Below are 18,947 nucleotides of genomic sequence, written 5' to 3' on the forward strand. Positions count from 1 at the left end.
GTCTAGACGACAAACAATCACACATCAATTATAATCGACTTCAAATGAGTCTCTGCATCTTAAATTAAAGCTCTCCAGTTCCCTACTGTTTCTTATTTTCCCATCTATTTGAATAAATTCCTGTATATTTCTTTATCCCATATAATAAAATGTGTCTTAACAATCTTACTGTGGGATATTGAAACAGAAAGCCAGGACATATCCTGGAACAGGTTCAATAGCAACACGTTGTTAAAGGCTCTCACTGACCTATTTTGATGCTAAATTCGACGCCAGATTCCTACATCAATAAAGACGAGGGTTCACCAAACAAGTAGGCACATTAGTGGCCTCTGGGTAAATTCTAAATATGGTTTTTACTCACAAATGTATGACAAAGGAGCTATCTTTAATATTAGGTTACAGATGTATTAGGTATTTATAAATAATTATTTCTATTTCTATATGTGCCTTGTTTGTAGAAGGATTTAATTATTGAAGTATTATATTAAATATAAGGTATGTAGGGATTGAATTTCCATGAGTGCAGAGGACAAACCATAATATATTTTAATATATATAGTGAGGCAGAATGGATAGACTGAAGGAGGATATAATGTTTATCTCAAAGGTCCCTCGTTCATTCCAAGAGGCTTTTGAATTGTTATTAGATCATATTGGAGCAGAATAGTGTTTTTTTTTTAATGATATACTCTGAATGTTGACTTTCTTTGAACCCCAGGGTATTCTTTATTGTCATCGCCCTGACCACGCCCACCTTTGTTGCTAAAGGTTTGAACACAGAAGCTCGCAGATACACATCACGGAGTGACTAACCTCACCTAAACTAAAGCAATTATGAATCAGTTGAAAATAGATTATAAAGTAATAGATTGCTGCCTTAAATTTGAGTTAGATTTATGTTAATGTTGATTGACAGCAAGTCACCCTCATAGCAGACTCTACCTAAAGAGCAGGTACTTTTACACTAATAATGTTACAGAAATGTTGAAAAAAAATATGATTTATATTCATACACAATGAATGGAGGGATGGATGGATGGATGGATGGATGGATGGATGGATGGATGGATGGATGGATGGATGGATGGATGGATGGATGGATGGATGGATGGATGGATGGATGGATGGATGGATGGATGGATGGATGGATGGATGGATGGATGGATGGATGGATGGATGGATGGATGGATGGATGGATGGATGGATGGATGGATGGATGGATGGATGGATATTTTCTAAATAAAACTGAAGCCAATCGAAATGAATTAAACTTTTTACCTACCACTTTTTGTGGAGTGCTTTAGCCCGTCCCAGCCACCTAGGGTACCGCAATTAAAAGATACATTTAAAATGTCTTTTTAAGTATAGGATCGCCACATTTATTTTCTAATGGGAGTCGGAATGAGGTGTTTGTAGCTATTTTGACGTCACTCCCTAATCCGAACGAATCGACCGAAACCTCGCGTCACGTCTAGTTAATCTGTTTGAAAAACAAAATAAATAAGAAAAACAACCCAAACACGCCCAAAAGTCGCTTGAGCATAAGATAGGCTTTTTAAATAAATGATCGTGTTCGGGTTTATGTGGCGTGACACCTCAACAGCCTCTTTGTTCGACGACTCAATAGAGACAAATGGAGCCATCCTGTTCAAATAAAAGATAAATAAATGAATATTTCGAACTAACTCTTCCGCGAAGCGAAAACACGAAAAGATCAGAGCGCGGCCGTCATGTGTCCTCACGATCAAACACCAATCATCCATTTTACCATGTGAAGGAGCTATTAGAGTGCACACATCAATCAGGCCACCGAGAGAAACTAAAGTGAGTCGCCGCTGATGAAGACAAGTACCCTCCTCCTCCTCCTCCGAGCTGAGAATGTGTTCTTTCTTATAGTTATGCATCAGCCTGATGGATGAGAGATTTCATTCCATTAATTTTGCAGCCGGACTGAATTCCAATCATTTGCTACTTTGCGGCGTGTGTGGAGTTCTGGGCAGATTGAAGATCAGTGGGAGACAGCAACAGCAGGAAATGAATAAAGTTGAGAATCATATCATATTTTATCAGGAATGAAAAGCACCACCTGTTATACTCTAACAAAAATCTCATTAAAAACACATGGGCCCAGGATTTGGTGCGAACGTGTTTGAATTACAGGAGAGCGGGGAAATAATACATCTTACTGTGAATATTTAACCGTTCTCCGGCAAAACTTTGTGACTCAAATACACGGATTTCGGATCGAGAAGTCAAATGGGATTCTTTGTAGACGATTATCAAAAAGTTTGGTTTGACGAACGAAAGTGCGTCGTCGCAGCGAGTCCCGCCAAAACTGACGGCGTCTTTGTTCGAAGTAAACTACTAGACTAACCGTCTTTTTAATCTTTCTATTTTTTTTAACTATCCGGCAGGTGAGTGAAACCAGGACCGGGCCGCTCGGATGCAGCAACTACGACAATCTCGACACGGTCAGTTCCGTTTTGGTGCACAGTCCAGAGAACAAGGTGCAACTCCAAGGTAAAAATCCCAGCAAAACTCATCTTTCTTTTGTCATCATCATCATCATAATCAATCATCATCAATCTGAGTTCAACCCCAGGTACGTTTCCAGTCACCAGAGATTTGGCGGATGGTTCCGGCTCTGGTTCAAAGTGTGTTTCGAAGACTGTTGTGAGAGTGTTATGAAGTAAATATTTCATGAGAGGAAGTGACTCTCTAGGTCCCTGCCTCACACTTTAGTCTAAATGTGACAACAGCACTTTGGATCTTGAGGAATAAAAATAACGTAGAGAAGAAGAAAAGAAAGTTCTAGCGATACATAATCCCAAGGTTGCACCTTTATTACCTGCTTCAAAGATGTGGTCTTTTAGTGGAAATTTTCTCCGAAAACAGGTTGACGGATTCCATTGATATTTTCAGGAAAATGTTGATGATGTAACTGATCATTGCATTTTCGTGGTGTTTTAAATCACAACAAACAACTTGGCTGGCTTACTTTCTCACCTTCTCTTTATGTTGTCGACACTGCCACCTACTGGGCATTTAAGCGTCTCTGATTTTGACCAATAATACGATTTCAAAGACTAAAAAACTGTTTGTTTAAAAATAATAATTTTGATTACAAATTAATTAACTGAAAATATGTTTTACTATGATTGTTTATTGTATTGTTTCCTTAAAATGATCACACTGTCATTTCAAGGCCTCAGAAACAACTTCCCTTAGAGAATACAAATGGTATTAGGATTAAAATAAAAACAAACTGTATCTTTTACTTCCATTTTTACCTCAGTAAAGACTCAAATCTATCTTGTGCCTGGTGGGCGTGCGAAAGATTCTGGTGCGAACAAGAAAAAAAAGAAGTTAAAATGTGCCTTTGTAATTAGACAAGACAACTTTTTTTTCTCACCACTTTTTACTAGTGTTGGTCTGATGAAGCTTCATGAAGCAGTGTCATGTTGTTTAGAGGTCAGTAGGTGGCGCCATCAGTTTAAAAAAAAATGATGTGATGTTTCAAAACAAAGGAAAATAGCGCAGAGACCACCATCTAGTGGGCTCCGAAAATAATGACACTGCTTCATGAAGCTTCATCAGACCATCACTAGCTCTTTGTGCTGCCGTCCTTTTGACGCATATAAAAAATAAGAATATACTATTGGTATTTCGCCAAAAGTTGAATTTTTTTTTCATTTTCTACCATCAGAAAGTTCAGTCTATCAGATGTCAAATAAAGGCTCACAAATTCAGTGTAGAAGGAGAAAAAAGGTCGACCCAGAAAGACACATGCTAGGTCCTTGTTGCTAAGGACAATGTGAACTTCAATATCGTACTTTTTTTGTCCATTGTTGGATTCCAAAGAGGCACTGATCAAGGTTATTTCAGTCCCCACGATAAACAAGTGATTCGGTCTGATGGAGCATGAAGTTTGTTTTTATCAACTCTGGTTATGGTCAAGGTTACTTAATGTATATGAAAGGCTCACGGGTCAACACAGTGCAAGGTTCCTTTGTTGCTTTGTCGTGTGCTTTTAAAGCAGCACTTTGTCAATCCATTATCGTCCGCCGCCGTGCCGCGTACTCCAGAAAGGATCATAATAAACGCCATGATTGAAGCGCTTAAATGTAAAAGTTACCCAAGAGTCTCATTGGAGGGTTGTCAAAATCCCCAACATTGTCTGTTGTAGCCATTTGTGCGCTCGTGTTCCTTCCAAGTTTACCCAATTAATCGGGAAAAGGACCTTGTGTGAAGGAGCCTCCGCTCCCAGCCAATTGTTCACTATTAATTCTTTTTTAATGGGACTCAAATGTATGGTTTAATTTCGTAAAAAGCCCAGTCGTCTCCCCCGAACTCTTTTATACTCCGATCCGGGCGGCGCTTCTTGGAGAAATGTCTCCAGCTCGGTCTTCCATTATTTCTGGCTGCAGAGGGGAGTGTGTGGGACTGACCGAAAATAAATTTCAGAAGTCATTTTAATCCTAATCAAGAAATGTGCGCCCGGCACTGTGGCGGGCTCATGTGGTTAAATCATTTCCTGACATCAAATGCAGTTTCACTGAGAGGGAAAATATTTATCTATCTTCAGCTACACTGCATTCGTCACATTTCGGAGACAACCCCTGGCATCGGCTTGATAATAATAATAATTGGCCCCGGCTGCATGAATTCTTATTTTTAGTCCTAGTTATATCCCACTAGAAAGGGTGTGTATCTACTATGATGGCTGTAATTACTACAACCATCTCTTCTCTAGTGATACCACAGTAACTTTTACTGAGTTGTTCTACTCTTGCAACTATTCTCATATAAGCTCTGCCACTTCTAGATTTTCTATTAATGCTACCACCATTATGATAAATCCAACTATAGGTTATTAATACCTTTACAATCTCTTCACTTCCTTGCACCAGTTGAGATCATCTCTTTTGAAGTACATATTCTATTTCTGCACAAATGTAACCTTGCAACGTTCACCTATGCTTATAACAAGACTACAATAATTTATCTGTGAATATCGTGACAATTCCACACCTACAGCAACTCCTACATGTACAACAACATGTATTTATACTTTAGATTGAGCAACTGCTACTTATTTAACCATGACTGTGTCTCCATTACTAGCTTTTTCTCTGCAAAGGAACGGAAAATTTCAATTTTCAAATAATTTCAATACAAAAAGGCAATGTTTAATGGCTGAAGTACCGTCTGGATATTGACATTTTCTTCGTCATTCTGGTTTCTACTGTGTTGTGCGAGAAATCCTGAAACACTACTGGCACCTGCTTTTTTGTTTCTGACAATATTTCAATCGCTAAAAAAAGCATCAAATTAAATGGATTAAATGCATGTGAATCTAAAATAACTTGCATAGTTATAAATGAGCTGCTTGGTGGAGGACTGCGCTCTCCAATGTTGTACTTTTTTTCCTTTTTTTTGTCTTGTCATTTAATGCTTTTTTTATGCTTTTTAAACATGTTTCTTTTTTATATAATCTTACCTTTGCTCACAATCTTGTAACTATTTGTTCATTAACTTAAATATATATTTTGTATTATTCTAGAAATAAAGTTTGACAATTTTTATGAAGAAATTTAAAATTGCATTTTTTATGGGCCAAATAAAATCTAAACCAGGGCCTCCAATAGCCCTCAGGCCTGACTTTCAACATTCTTGCCATAAAGGATGAAGTAAATGGAGGGATGGAACTTTGCATTTATTTTGTTAATTTCTATTTTTAAACCCTTGAAATTTGATACTCTATGGCAATTTATTTTTCCTAACAAAATATTACATTGAAAACGAACACTTTTGTTTGCCATATTTTTGTGTGACAAAAGTGTTATGTCATGTATTCATTCATTTTTCAAACACTTATAAGTAATAATAATAATAATAATAATAATAATACTTTGTATTTCTTCAGCACTTTCTGGGACACTTAAAGTGGTCTAATGAAGCTTCATGAAACAGTGTTGAAACATTTAAAAATGATGTGATGTTTCATTGAAACAATTGTTCAAAACAAATAGTGCAGAGACCGCCATCTAGTGGACTCTGAAAATACTGACACTGCTTCATGAACCTTCATCAGACCTTTACTAACAAAGACACATTACAACAAAAGAAGAAGACACAAGAAAAATGGTTAAACAAGTATACAAAACACAATAATGAGTAATCATTTTTCAACAGGTGGGCTTTGAGGAGTGATTTAAAAGTCTGAAGTGAGTTCCATTTGGATCGACTTCAGTTTTTGATGGAAACTCACATTTATGGAAAAGGGAGCTCCTTAAAAAAATGTTTTATGAAATAAGTCCATGAGTTTAGTGTTTTCATTATGATATTATAAACCTTTACTATGGTGCATTCCATGATGTTTTAGGGTTGCTATGTTGACTAGGTAGCAGTAGTGATGAAGCTTCATGAAGCAGTGTCATTCTTATCAAAGTCCACTAGATGGCAGTCTCTGCACTATTTTCCTTTCTTTTAAACAACAATCATTTTTAAACGGATGGCGCCACCTACTGACCTCTAAACAACATGACACTGTTTCATGAAACTTTATCAGACCATCACTAGCTAGCAGGTTAAATCAGTGCTTTTGCAGAGTAAATACATGTATTTTTGTGTGTGTTTTTTGTTTGTTTATTTGTATTCCCAGCTTGAGTATTCCAAAAGGTGCTGTAAGTTAAGTTCTAAGGACGCCGTGTGTGTTTCCCTCCGCAGGGCTGCAGGTTGTCCTCCCCAGTTACCTACAAGGTCGCTTCGTTCAGGCGGCTCTGGACTACATCGGCTGTAAATCAGAGGGGCAGTTTAAGTGCCGGGACGGCGACTGCTGGTGCGAGTGCAGCCCGGACTTCCCCCGCTGCAACTGTCCTCAAGCCGATCTCAACACGCTCCAGAACAACCTCGTGAGCATCCGGGACGCCCTGAGGCTCGTCCACCAGGAGTTCGAAGAATCAGGTGAGGAGAGCCAAGAGAGAGGGAATCACCTCGTAGATGAGAACGATGTTCTAGGAATCCTCTGCGGAGGGTTCAATACATGTTTTTCCTGAAGATAAATAATAATAAAAAAAAGATCTGAGCGCTGTCGTCAACAAAAAGAAACACGTGTTCTTGTCTGGAGTCTTGGAGTCTGAACTGCCAACTTCAGACTCCGGATCAAAGCGCCGTCACTCAAGGTGTCAGATCCGACATCACACGATCGCGTCAGGAGCCCCGGGGCCCGAAACACGCTCGATCAGAAGAAGATAACTTTGTTTAAAAAGGCCCCCAAACCTATTGATGAATTGCGAATTCTGTGACGACCTACAGCGGCGTTTCCCGGGGATCGTCCGTTGATTGTTTAACATTTTCCCCCCAAAAAATGGACTGAATGAATAAAAGCAGTGGATTTATTTTGCTTCCAGAGCTCCTGCGGTAATTTCCCTGAGCTCCACGCACGGCAAATTGGATTCCTGCACAAATAAATGAACTAGCACTCAAACAATGTGTGGCTCGCATCCAAGTACCTAATAACGAATCATTGGATTAATTTGAAGACACTGCTATAATTACCGTAAAAAACCCATATTAATGCGGAGACAAGGAGATTCCACTGGTATTTACAAAGTCATTTACACGGATCGTTTTATTTTCTTCTTCTTCTTCACAAATCTGATAAACTCCTGAGGCTCCAATCCACACATTCACAGCGTGAAATATGTCTGATGCAAACAGAGAAGCGTCGCTCAAATCTCTGCATCCAATGAACTCCCATGAGGCCTTTCAACACACAACACGCTCTATTAGTTATGGTCGGGTTTTGTCAAGCATTGAATTATTTTTTAATAATGGAAATTTTTTTTACTGAAAGTTTGGCTTTGTTTATATATATATATATTATATACTTCTTTATTTTATCTCACATTTTATGATAATAATGTAACGCTTTAGTAATAACACAATAAGTATTAGAGAAATAATTTCTAAATACATTGAATTAAAATGAGATTATAATCTAAAGTATTTTGTTTATAGTTAAATAACGTATATTGCCATGAATATAATGCATAAATGACACATAAGAATCAATATTTCTCTTTATAAAAAGGTGACGTTGTTTAACACAAACTCATCATAGAATTAATATATTTGATTAAAAAATGACACACGTAAATGTACATTTCAGACAAATTCTATTTGAAACATAATGTTTTATTATAAATAAATAAGTAAAACAAAACTAAATCATCAATTTTGCTGGCCAAATACAAACACAGCACCAGATTTAAAGATACAATTATATGAATATTTTTTATTATTATTCATCTATTTTGAATGTTTTTTCTACTTTTTTTTAACCTTTTCTTGTAATTGTCTGTCTTGCCATTTTGGCCCCATTTAAAAATATATAAATACATATATCTACTAAAATATTATTTTTATTAAACATGCAATTGTTTATTGTTTTTATTGTAGCATATACGTATGTGTTTACAATGTGGAATCAAAATAAACTGGAAAAACCTATCAACACTCAAAAATAACAGAAAGAAAAAAATGATAAATGCAACCACAAAAAAAGATTCATACAAAATGGTAATGAGAAAAACCCACACAAGGCTTTTTGTTTGACTTAAACATTGAATAAAATTAAAGAACACGGTCATGTATCCTGGAGGCTCCTCTGGCTTCATCTCCACTTTACTGATATGCAATTTAAATGTTCTTAAATAGAGCAATAATAGCCAGAAATGTAACAATGCAACCTTAGTTTGTGACCCCTTTTAATGCTAATACTGAGTAGGAGGGAAGATTATTTTTTAACTTAAAAAGTGAAGCCATCGCTTTATTAAAATAGTGAGAAAAGGGATCTCTTGCCATATCACAGTTCAGCTGTTTTGCAGGTTTTTAAAAATATTAAAATATATCTTGATCAGCAAAATATTGTGGTAGTCACTAGTGATGGTCTGATGACGCTTAATGAAGCAGTGTCATTATCTTCAGAGTCCACTAGATGGCGGTCTCTGCATTTCCCTTTGTTTTGAACAACTGTTCTAATGAAACACCACATCATTTTTGAACTATTGGCGCCACCTACTGACCTCTAAACAACATGACACTGTTTCATGAAGCTTCATCAGACCATCAATAGATAGATAGATGGTAGATAGATGGATGGATGGGTGGATGGGTGGGTGTTGGATGGATGTATGGATGATGGATGGATGGATGGATGGATGGATGGATGGATGGATGGATGGATGGATGGATGGATGGATGGATGGATGGATGGATGGATGGATGGATGGATGGATGGATGGATGGATGGATGGGTGTTGGATGGATGGATGGATGGATGGATGGATGGATGGATGGATGGATGGATGGATGGATGGATGGATGGATGGATGGGTGTTGGATGGATGGATGGATGGATGGATGGATGGATGGATGGGTGGGTGGATGGATGGATGGATGGATGGATGGATGGATGGATGGATGGATGGGTGGGTGGATGGATGGGTGGGTGGGTGGGTGTTGGATGGATGGATGGATGGATGGATGGGTGGGTGTTGGATGGATGGATGGATGTATGGATGATGGTTGGATGGATGGATGGATGGATGGATGGATGGATGGATGGATGGATGGATGGATGGATGGATGGATGGATGGATGGATGGATGGATGGATGATGGTTGGATGGATGGATGGATGGGTGGGTGGGTGTTGGATGGATGGATGGATGTATGGATGATGGTTGGATGGATGGATGGATGGTTGGATGGATGGATGGATGGATGGATGGATGGATGGATGGATGGATGGATGGATGGATGGATGGATGGATGGATGGATGGATGGATGATGGTTGGATGGATGGATGGAACTCCCATGATGCCTTTCTATACAATACTGTGTACATGATGACTGTCAGTGATTGGCTAATGAAGGAATTCAATAATTTATATATTGAAAGTTTAAATGTTTTATTTGTTTAAAAAAAAATATATATATATATTATTATTAACGATATCACTGAAAAAAATGTATTTCGATATTACAACAATAATTGATGTGTTATTTTTTATTATATATTTGAATAATAATTCAAAATTATATTTTATAATTTTAATTTTTCTATGATTGACGGCTGATTGGTCGCTACAATACTATATTTAAATTCCACGTCTATAGCCATATTAACAGGGGATTAGGATTACCTGGGGACCTTTGGTGATTTGTAATAATTGCGAAGAGTGTCGTAGATTTAATCCTGTGTGAATGCGTCTGTGATTTGTAATGTGAGAATTCAATACATTTACCAAAGGTGCCCAGGTAATACTAATCCCGTGCGAATATGGCTTATGTTGCCGTATCAGAAGTGATTACCAGCTGTGATTGGTCGGCTGGGCGGCAAAGCATTACGGGAGCTGTTGAGGGAAAATGCTAATTACTTCCGTGGGGGGCGGATTCAAGGCGTAATAACGCAATACACCAGGGATTAACGTTATAACTTTTCAAGCTGCTTGTTTATCGGCTTCTTCTTCCCCCCCGACATTAAGACTGTGATGTCACTTATATTAAATCTCTTTAAGAGTTCCATGGATCCGGTTTAATGACCCATATGGAGGCTTAAATTTGTGGCTCTGTTATCCAGAGAGCTCGGAATAATATTTTCTCGACTGCGTCATCCCCATTAACATGAAGTATGAGTTGCACTGCAGCAAAAACACCAGTGAACTCTCACATAGATGAACATAAAAAATAAAAGTAACAAAGGAAGAGTTCTTGGCACGCCGCTGTAATCTCTCTTCTTGAGCTGTTTACTTCTCTGGGAGACACAGTAAGCATTAGACATTTATTTTTTTTCACTTTTTTGATAATCTCACCCCGTGGCTCATGGCCAGCGGCAGAGTTTACTCACTCAACTTCTACTTTCCTTACAGAGGAGTTCCAAGGTTTCGTTGGGAAGCTGCCAACGCATTACGCTCTGAACACATCTGTCGTGGAACACTTATGGAGGAACGAAGCCAGCCTGCTGCAGCGCTACAGGCAGCTGGAGACCAGCAGCAACCAGCTTCTCGGCAAAGCTCGGCGCACGTCTAACAAGCTCTTCAGCCTCAGCAAGAGGTGCCAGAAGCAGCCTCGGATAGTCCTGCAGAGGCCCAGGTAAGACTCTCGCCTGCAGTTGATTCAGAACTCTGCAGCCAGAATTCTGACCCACTCAAGTAGAAGAACTCACATTTCTCCGATCCTTAAAAATCTTCACTGGCTTCCAGTTTCTTTCAGGATCAACTTTAAAATTCTGGTTCTTACTTTCAGATCTATTCATGGTCAGACTCCTCCTTACATCAGTGATCTGATCCAGCCTTACACCCCAGCTCGGGCTCTGAGGTCTGTGGATCAGAATCTACTTATGGTTCCTGAACACGACTCAGGACCAGAGGAGAGAAATCTTTTCAGGCTGTTGCTCCTAAGCTTTGGAACGATCTTCCTCTCTCTTTGCGTTTGATGGATCTACTGACTACTTTAAGAAACATCTTAAGACGTTTTTATTTGTTCAGGCTTTTCCTTGATTTTCTGGAACTCCTGTTGTGTTATCAGTTTTATCTTGATCTTTAAATTATATACTTTATTGAATATTGTTTTGATTGTTTAAGCGCTTTGTGACCCTGGTCTGGAAAAGCACTATACAAATAAAAATGACTTACTTACTTCCTTACATGATGGCGGGGTGGGGAGGGGGGGGGGTTCTACTCTTAACCCAAGGTGCTCCCCAAAAAACTTGTAATTATGAAAATGATTTATGCCGCGGGGCGCGGCGAGGAGGCGGCGGCGCGAGACGATACTTATTGAAACACACCGGAGAGAAGCGGGAGGTGAGAAAGTGCTGACAGAGGAACCTCTGCGTTTGCAGCCCAAAGACAAACGCGATCATGTCCGGCCCGTCAGATTTCTCTCGCCAATCGACCCAGAACCCTGCATTACAATCAATCCCATCGCACAAATACAGAGAGGGGGAGCATGTCCGGAAAGAAAAAAAAATCCACTCTGCAGCAGCTCTCTTTTTTTTTTATTCAATCTTGAGTCATTTTACTGGTGCAGCTGCTGCTTCAATCCCACCTGGACGCACTATCGGAGACCACAGAGGTCATAACTCCAGTCGGATTTATGCCCGGGCCTCGCCAACGCTTTTTCGGCTGATGGGCATTTGCGAGGAGGAAAATTAACTAAATGACACAATCAATCAGCCTCGCTCGTCAAAACTCCAACGCGGCCTCTTCAGTCTACGCTCCAATTACATTCCTTTACGAGCGCCGGCCGGTCTGTATCAAAAAGGCATTCGCGGGGGTTTTTATGTGGCCAGTAAAATCGTCAGGTTTTACTTGTTCATTAATGTAGGTCATGTGCTGCGTTTTCTCTCGAGGCACTCGGGTTTCCTCCCTCGGTCCCAAAAAATATACAAACATTAAACAGCGCCTCCTAGAATACACTGTATTGGGTTTAAAATCAATGTCATTCAATAAAAAGTTAGTTTGTTTCTCCAGTTGTATTGTATTTGGAGAATGTTTTACCGCAAATTACTGGAAATTGAAAGAAAATATATTGATTCATTGAGGCAATTTGGCAAAAAGGAAATTTTACTTTAATCCTTAAAATCAAACTGAGAACAAATGTTGGCAAATGAGGCTTTTCAAAGGCTAGGAATGGAAAAAATAAAACTTGGTCATCATATTGGAATTAGGATACAAAACTCTATGTGAAAAAAATCATATTAAATAACCATAGCTTATTAAATCAGAATAAAAATGTTTGCACTCTTATAAGTAAATAAGTAAGGATTTAGATCCATAGAGCTCTTTTCAGAACTGTAATTTAATTTAAAAGGCTACAAAATAAAAATAATATTGAATTTATTATATGTATTTGTAAATTAATGGAATTAGAATATCAAACTCTATGTGTAAAAGGAAATAATATAATATATTTTAAAAGTCGTAGTTGCCTTCTAAATTCAGTATGAATAAGTTGCCACAAACAGAGAAATGTATATTGAATTTAAAAGGCTACGGATTAAAAAATATTGGATTTAGAAAATATATTTTTAAATTATATCAAATTGAAAAAAAGTGTGAAAAAATTAATTATTTTGAAAAATGTCTGTAGCCTTTTACATTAAGTAGTACAATGGTGGTGCTATTAAACTAAAGCATGTACATTGATTTAAAAAGGCTTAAAAAAAATAAAATACAAATATTGAATTTAGAAAATATATTTTTTAATTATTGGAATTACAATATTTAGCTCTATGTGTAAATATTATTTATTTATGGTGATAATATTCTCCTTTTTTTCCAATTATTTTTTAAGGTCACCTTTCAATATTAAATGATTCAATAAAAATGAACAAATAAAAAAGACAGAAAATATTTTCGGAACTACTGAGCTCTTTAATGATTTGTAGATGTCTAGGGTGTCTTTCTTCCTGCCCTGGCTAGCTGGGATGGACTCTAGTCGCCCCCCCCCACAACACCAGTAAGGCAAGAAAAAGAAAAAAAAATGGGGTTTGTTTTTTTTAAAAGATGCTTTACTTAATATCGTGGGAATTAAAAAGTTTTTGGGGGTGAAAATACCATTTCATTTTTTCACTCTTCATATAGCATTACCATTTCCAAACCAACTGTTTTCCACATGCTTTCACAGTTTATATAATCCAAAATAATCCGTAAAATATATTACAGCTCCTCTGATCACGCTGCCTCCCCACCCTCGTCCCTAATGTCGTTTTAGTTCTTCATTATTTACCCGACTAAAGATTATTTGATTTCCGGTGGTTAACTTTCGGGTTTTACGTAGTTCCCTGAAGGTGTCATGGGTCTTAGCGACTGACCGATTGGCTATGTCGGAGTAAGGAAGAGCTGGACGACGTAGCCAGAAACAAAAAAGTTCAATTACATGGCCTCAGTTTTCTTTCAACAAGTGTCTCCATGAGAAAGTCATAATTGTATTATTCCTATGAACTGAACTTTTCCTTGAGGAGGAACGTCGAGCTGAATTCATCACCGCTATCCTCCGTAGCGCTGATGAAATTTCTCACCTTAGTGACGAACAAAGGAAAATGTTTTTTGATCTTATTTCCACTGAGCCTGGAGATGTCAGCGTGAGAGAGAGTGAGTTTCATGTCTGAACAGAAAGTCACATCACTCGTCTGGATCTCAGCCTGTCAGTACGTATGAGGGAATGTTTTTATTGAAGCTAAAAACGGCCCCTTTTACTGAGGCGGGATTAATGAAGGGGCGCGATTTCTCACTCGGTGTTTGATGTTAAGCTGTGCTGTGATCACACTGCTTTAACCTTTTTACTACCACAATCATACACATCACTGACTTGAGTTTTGATTTTATGGCTCCAGAATAGTGGTTTTTGTCCCGAAACTTGACCCCGAATTGAAACTCATGTTGCTCAATGCTTGTCTTTCTAATTTAGCTCAAATATATTCATGTCTCACTCCCTCTCATTGAACACAGCTTCAGCCACTTTTTCTATCATTGTTGTGAGTGCCATCAGAATATTGAATTGTTGAGTTGAGTGAACGTAATGTTAACTTTTTAATTAAAATGTAGCTTTTAGTTTTGAAGCATTTAAATGTTTTAATAACTTATTTGATTCAATAATTCATATTTCAAAAGGTTACATTTGTTTTGATTCAATAATTTAAATCATTAACATAAATTATATATTTATATTAAAAGATTAGCTGATAAATGGAATTAAAATGTCAAAATGTCTATATATATATATATATATTTATTGTATGTATATACTTTTTACACACACATTTTGACATTTTAATTCCAATAATTCCAATAATTCTTAATTCAATATTTTTTAATGAATAACCTTTTAAATTCAAGATAAAAATGTTGCTATAATAAAGCCACCAGACGATACAAAAATAGTAAAGAGCTACTTGATCAAACTTTAGGTCAATCATGGCACTATTATATGTACATTCTTTATATTGAATTCCAAAGGCTACTAATTAAAATACATTGAATTTAGAAGATTTGTGAATTATTGGAATTACATAATCAATCTCTATGTCTAAAAATAAATCCATTAGAAAATACTCGTATTTTTCAATGTAATTATGATATAACCAATGAAAGAAATCAACCTGTAAATATACAAATTATTGAATTTAATTATTAAGAAATGAAACCTTTGACATTTCAAATGTTAAATCCAACCATTCAATATCCAGATGGCAATGATACACTTCCATAGAGCTATTTTTATTTAACCCTAGAGAACATTGGGGAGTTGACGCATGTGTAACCTTTGACTCTACTGTGCTGTATCTGCTCTCTGTTTGGGCGAAAGATCTGACAGCTCAAGCTCTGGGTTTCTTCCTTCAGTCGGTACTTGTAGTCTCGATAGTATAAACCGTGGAGGAGTTATGGTATTTTTAAAGGGCAAGGATGATAAAGGGTCTATGGTCAGAACAGGTCACACCAAGGATGGTCTATATTGAGCGTCGGGTATTTTGTGTGAGTAAAAATTGACTCTAAACACTGGCAGTATAGAGAAAACATGTGTTCAGATAAATATTAAAATATATATTAATGAAAGGTACACAAGTACATTATGTTTTCTATCAAATTATAAATCATGATACCGTATCAATTTTACGATAGCGCTGTATCTATTTTGTTCTTTGTTTTTCTTACTTCGAATCACATTTGTTTGTGTATCTTGGTTCTGTAACGATGTACACTTGAGTTATGGGTGTATTTAAAATAAGATATTTTGATCATTAATTTACAAATGAACATGCAAATATTCACAGTGTTTATTTATTTATTTATTTTTGTTGATGGTAGCAGTCATTTCGTCTTCTGCAGCTACATGAACCATCAGATCCCGAAAGAGCCCAGTGGTGACTGAGTATGAGAGGATACAGTCGACTCCAGCAGCTTTTAAAGCTGATGTTTGGACATATTTTGGTTTCAAAATGAATGAAAGCAGTTACGACTTCGTCAAGAATCATGTTGTCTGTAAACTCTGGAACACCAGAGTCGACCAAGTACTCGTACATTACTACAAATATGTCCTTTTTCCTACAGTATTACAATACATTGTATTGTTGTACCTGTATTGTGATATGTATCGTATCACCAGATTCTTTCCAAAACTCACCTCTGGTGTGAAAACGGCAGCGTAGTATAGAAGTAAATGTTGGCCGTCAGACTCTTTTTAAAGCATCAGAATTAGACTTTAATTTTTGAAATGCAAGCACTTTTATTTTTTCTGTCCATTTTTATTTTTCAATGTAGAAAAAAAATCACTAGAAAACAACACAATGTCAAATAATGTGATGTTTATTGTTTAATTAAAAATCTGGTTTTATTTTCATAATATAAAAAGTGTGTACGTAATTCATGTTCAAAAATGTACTTCCATACAACTTGGAACTTCTTCAACTTTTACATTAGATATTCTATCATTTAATTTGTATTTACATTTTGATTGTTTACATGGATTCTTTTTTCAATATTCAGTCTTTTTATACATTTACATTGATTAATTTTGAACCTAAATAAAATAAAATAAAAATTGAGCAGCTAAGAAATAACAATGGTTGAAAATTCCGTTTTGAAAGTTTTATTTTGGTGATGAAAATTGAGTGTTAGAAATGTATATTTAATATCTTGTATACATAGTATAGAATAGAAGAAATGTGGGTTAAGAACATGAGGAATATCAACAACAAAAAAAAGTAATCTGACAATAATACTCGTTTTTATTTGGACGTCAATGTTTTCGTGTAAAACTTTTTCAATGATTGAAGGTACAGAAGTTTTCTGACAGATTGTGTTGTCTGTGTCCTCAGGTCGCTCCACTACTGGCTGGGCTTCACTCTGGCGCTGCTCTACTGCAGCGAGAACAAGCAGGTGGGGGTCTACAGCGACCAGAGCCTGAGCTGCTCCTGCCCGTACATCCAGCCGCACTGCCAGGGCGTCCTCCCCTGCTCGGTGGGCGACGGACCCCGCTGCGCCTCCTGCTCCTCCGAGAACCGCACGCGATGCTCCAGCTGCAACGTGGGCTTCATCCTGACCCAGGGCGCCTGCAGGCACGCCGTCCCCGACCCCACCGAGCCCTACCTGGGCCTGGAGAGCGACCGCGACCTGCAGGACGTGGAGCTGCGGTACCTGCTCCAGCGGCGCGACCCCCGCCTCTCCCTGCACGCCGTCTTCGTCAGCAACGACGTCCGGATCAACACCTGGTTCGACCCGTCGTGGAGGAAACGGATGCTCCTCACGCTGAAGAGCAACCGGGTCAAATCCAACCGGGTCCACATGCTCCTCGGGCTCACCGTGCAGTTCTGCCTGACCAAGAACAGCACCGTGGAGCCGGCGCTGTCTATTTTTGTAAACCCGTTCGGGGGGAGCCACTCGGAGAGCTGGACCATGCCCGTGGGTCAGCACGGATACCCGGACTGGGAGCGGACCCGGCTGGAGATCCCTCTGGACTGCTACAACTGGACGCTGTCCCTGGGGAACCGATGGAAGACTTTCTTCGAGACGGTTCATTTCTACCTGCGAAGTCGCGTCAGAGAAGGCGCGGCGGGGGGCGGCAAGAACGCCACGCTCTTCTACGAGCCGCCCGAGGGCGCAGAGCCCTCTAACGTGGGCTACATGAAAGTGAACAGCATGCAGCTGTTTGGTTACAGCGTGTACTTTGACCCCGAGGCCATCCAGGATCTGATCCTGCAGATAGACTACCCGTACACTCAGGGATCGCAGGACTCGGCACTGCTGCAGCTGGTGGAGCTGCGGTACCGGGTGAACCGCCTGTCCCCTCCGGGGGCCCCACACATGGATCTGTTCGCCTGTCTGCTCCGTCACAGACTCAAGTTGTCGGGCGCGGACGTGAGCAGGATACTCGCCGCCCTGCAAGCTTTCAGCGCCAGACAACCCGACCACTTGGAGTACGAGGCCAATAAACTCTGCAGCTAATAGCTTTTCCTTTACCCTTTTTTTTTTTTTTTTCTATCTTCTCGCCACAAACCAGCCGCTTTCTCCGTCCACTGGATCCATTTGTCAAGTGATTGAGACGTCGTCCGAGGCTTTGTTGTACATAGGCAATTACAAAATGGATGTTTCTAAATAAAAAAAAAAACAGTGTAATTTAATGGATTATATCTGTTATATCTGCAAGTCTTAAATACTTTTGTAAAATAATAAAGTTTAAAAAAAAAAAACGGATTTTAAATCAACTTTTCTTGAGTCTAAAGCTGTTGATTTTACACCCGTGTCATATATTTCTTCGGGATCATCGCTCAAGAATGACAGAAAGAAGACGCCGGGAGCTGCAGCCTCGAAGGCTTAATCTATACACTTGTGAAATGGTCCGTCGACGTTTATTAGAACTCCTTTATCTTTTAGTTCGGGTTGTTAGCTGTTCAGTTTCAGTGTGTTTGGTTGGCAGCAGCTCAGTTGGCGGGGGCCAGCTATTGTACTGAAGTGATAAAAGCATTGACAGCATTTTTTTCTATGTACATGAAGAAATCTATAGTTAATTAAAATTGGAACACATAATATCTCCATCAGTGTTTTAACCTAATGAATGAAATATGTTTTTCTTCATGGTTTTTTCGCTTTCTTAATTTGCAGCAATAGATTTCTACTCTCATCTGGTAGTTGATATCTGAAGTTTTTCATTAAGGGCTCAGTAATAGTTTGTAACAAAACTATTCAATTTAAATGGTTTCTTCAGATCCTTCAACAGACTTAAAATGTGTTCAGTTAATAATTCTAGATTTTTATATTGTACTTTATCAAATATGGATAGTGATGGTGAAGTATTGTTTTTTTTGGTATATGGTCAAGTTGGTCTTAACGTTAGTTTCAAATGTTGCTTACATTTAACTTGCCTTAGGCTGTTAGACA

At 38.3% G+C, this 18,947-nt stretch overlaps 1 protein-coding gene across 1 annotated transcript in view; it reads left to right on the plus strand.

The window, feature by feature from the left end:
* The window catches only part of LOC148063431 (BMP/retinoic acid-inducible neural-specific protein 3-like), a 41,888-nt gene extending 23,830 nt beyond the window's left edge, over positions 1 to 18,058 (plus strand). Inside the window, exons 4-7 of the mRNA XM_087811656.1 lie at positions 2,418 to 2,523; positions 6,733 to 6,969; positions 10,941 to 11,163; positions 16,889 to 18,058. Of these exons, the coding sequence (XP_087667782.1) occupies positions 2,418 to 2,523; positions 6,733 to 6,969; positions 10,941 to 11,163; positions 16,889 to 18,014 (1,692 nt within the window). The 3' untranslated portion in view covers positions 18,015 to 18,058. The remainder of the gene's footprint in view (positions 1 to 2,417; positions 2,524 to 6,732; positions 6,970 to 10,940; positions 11,164 to 16,888) is intronic.
* Positions 18,059 to 18,947: the final 889 nt, after the last annotated feature.

This window comes from Callionymus lyra, chromosome 16, assembly GCF_982586985.1.
Source record: "Callionymus lyra chromosome 16, fCalLyr1.hap1.1, whole genome shotgun sequence".
Classification (NCBI taxonomy): domain Eukaryota; kingdom Metazoa; phylum Chordata; class Actinopteri; order Syngnathiformes; family Callionymidae; genus Callionymus; species Callionymus lyra.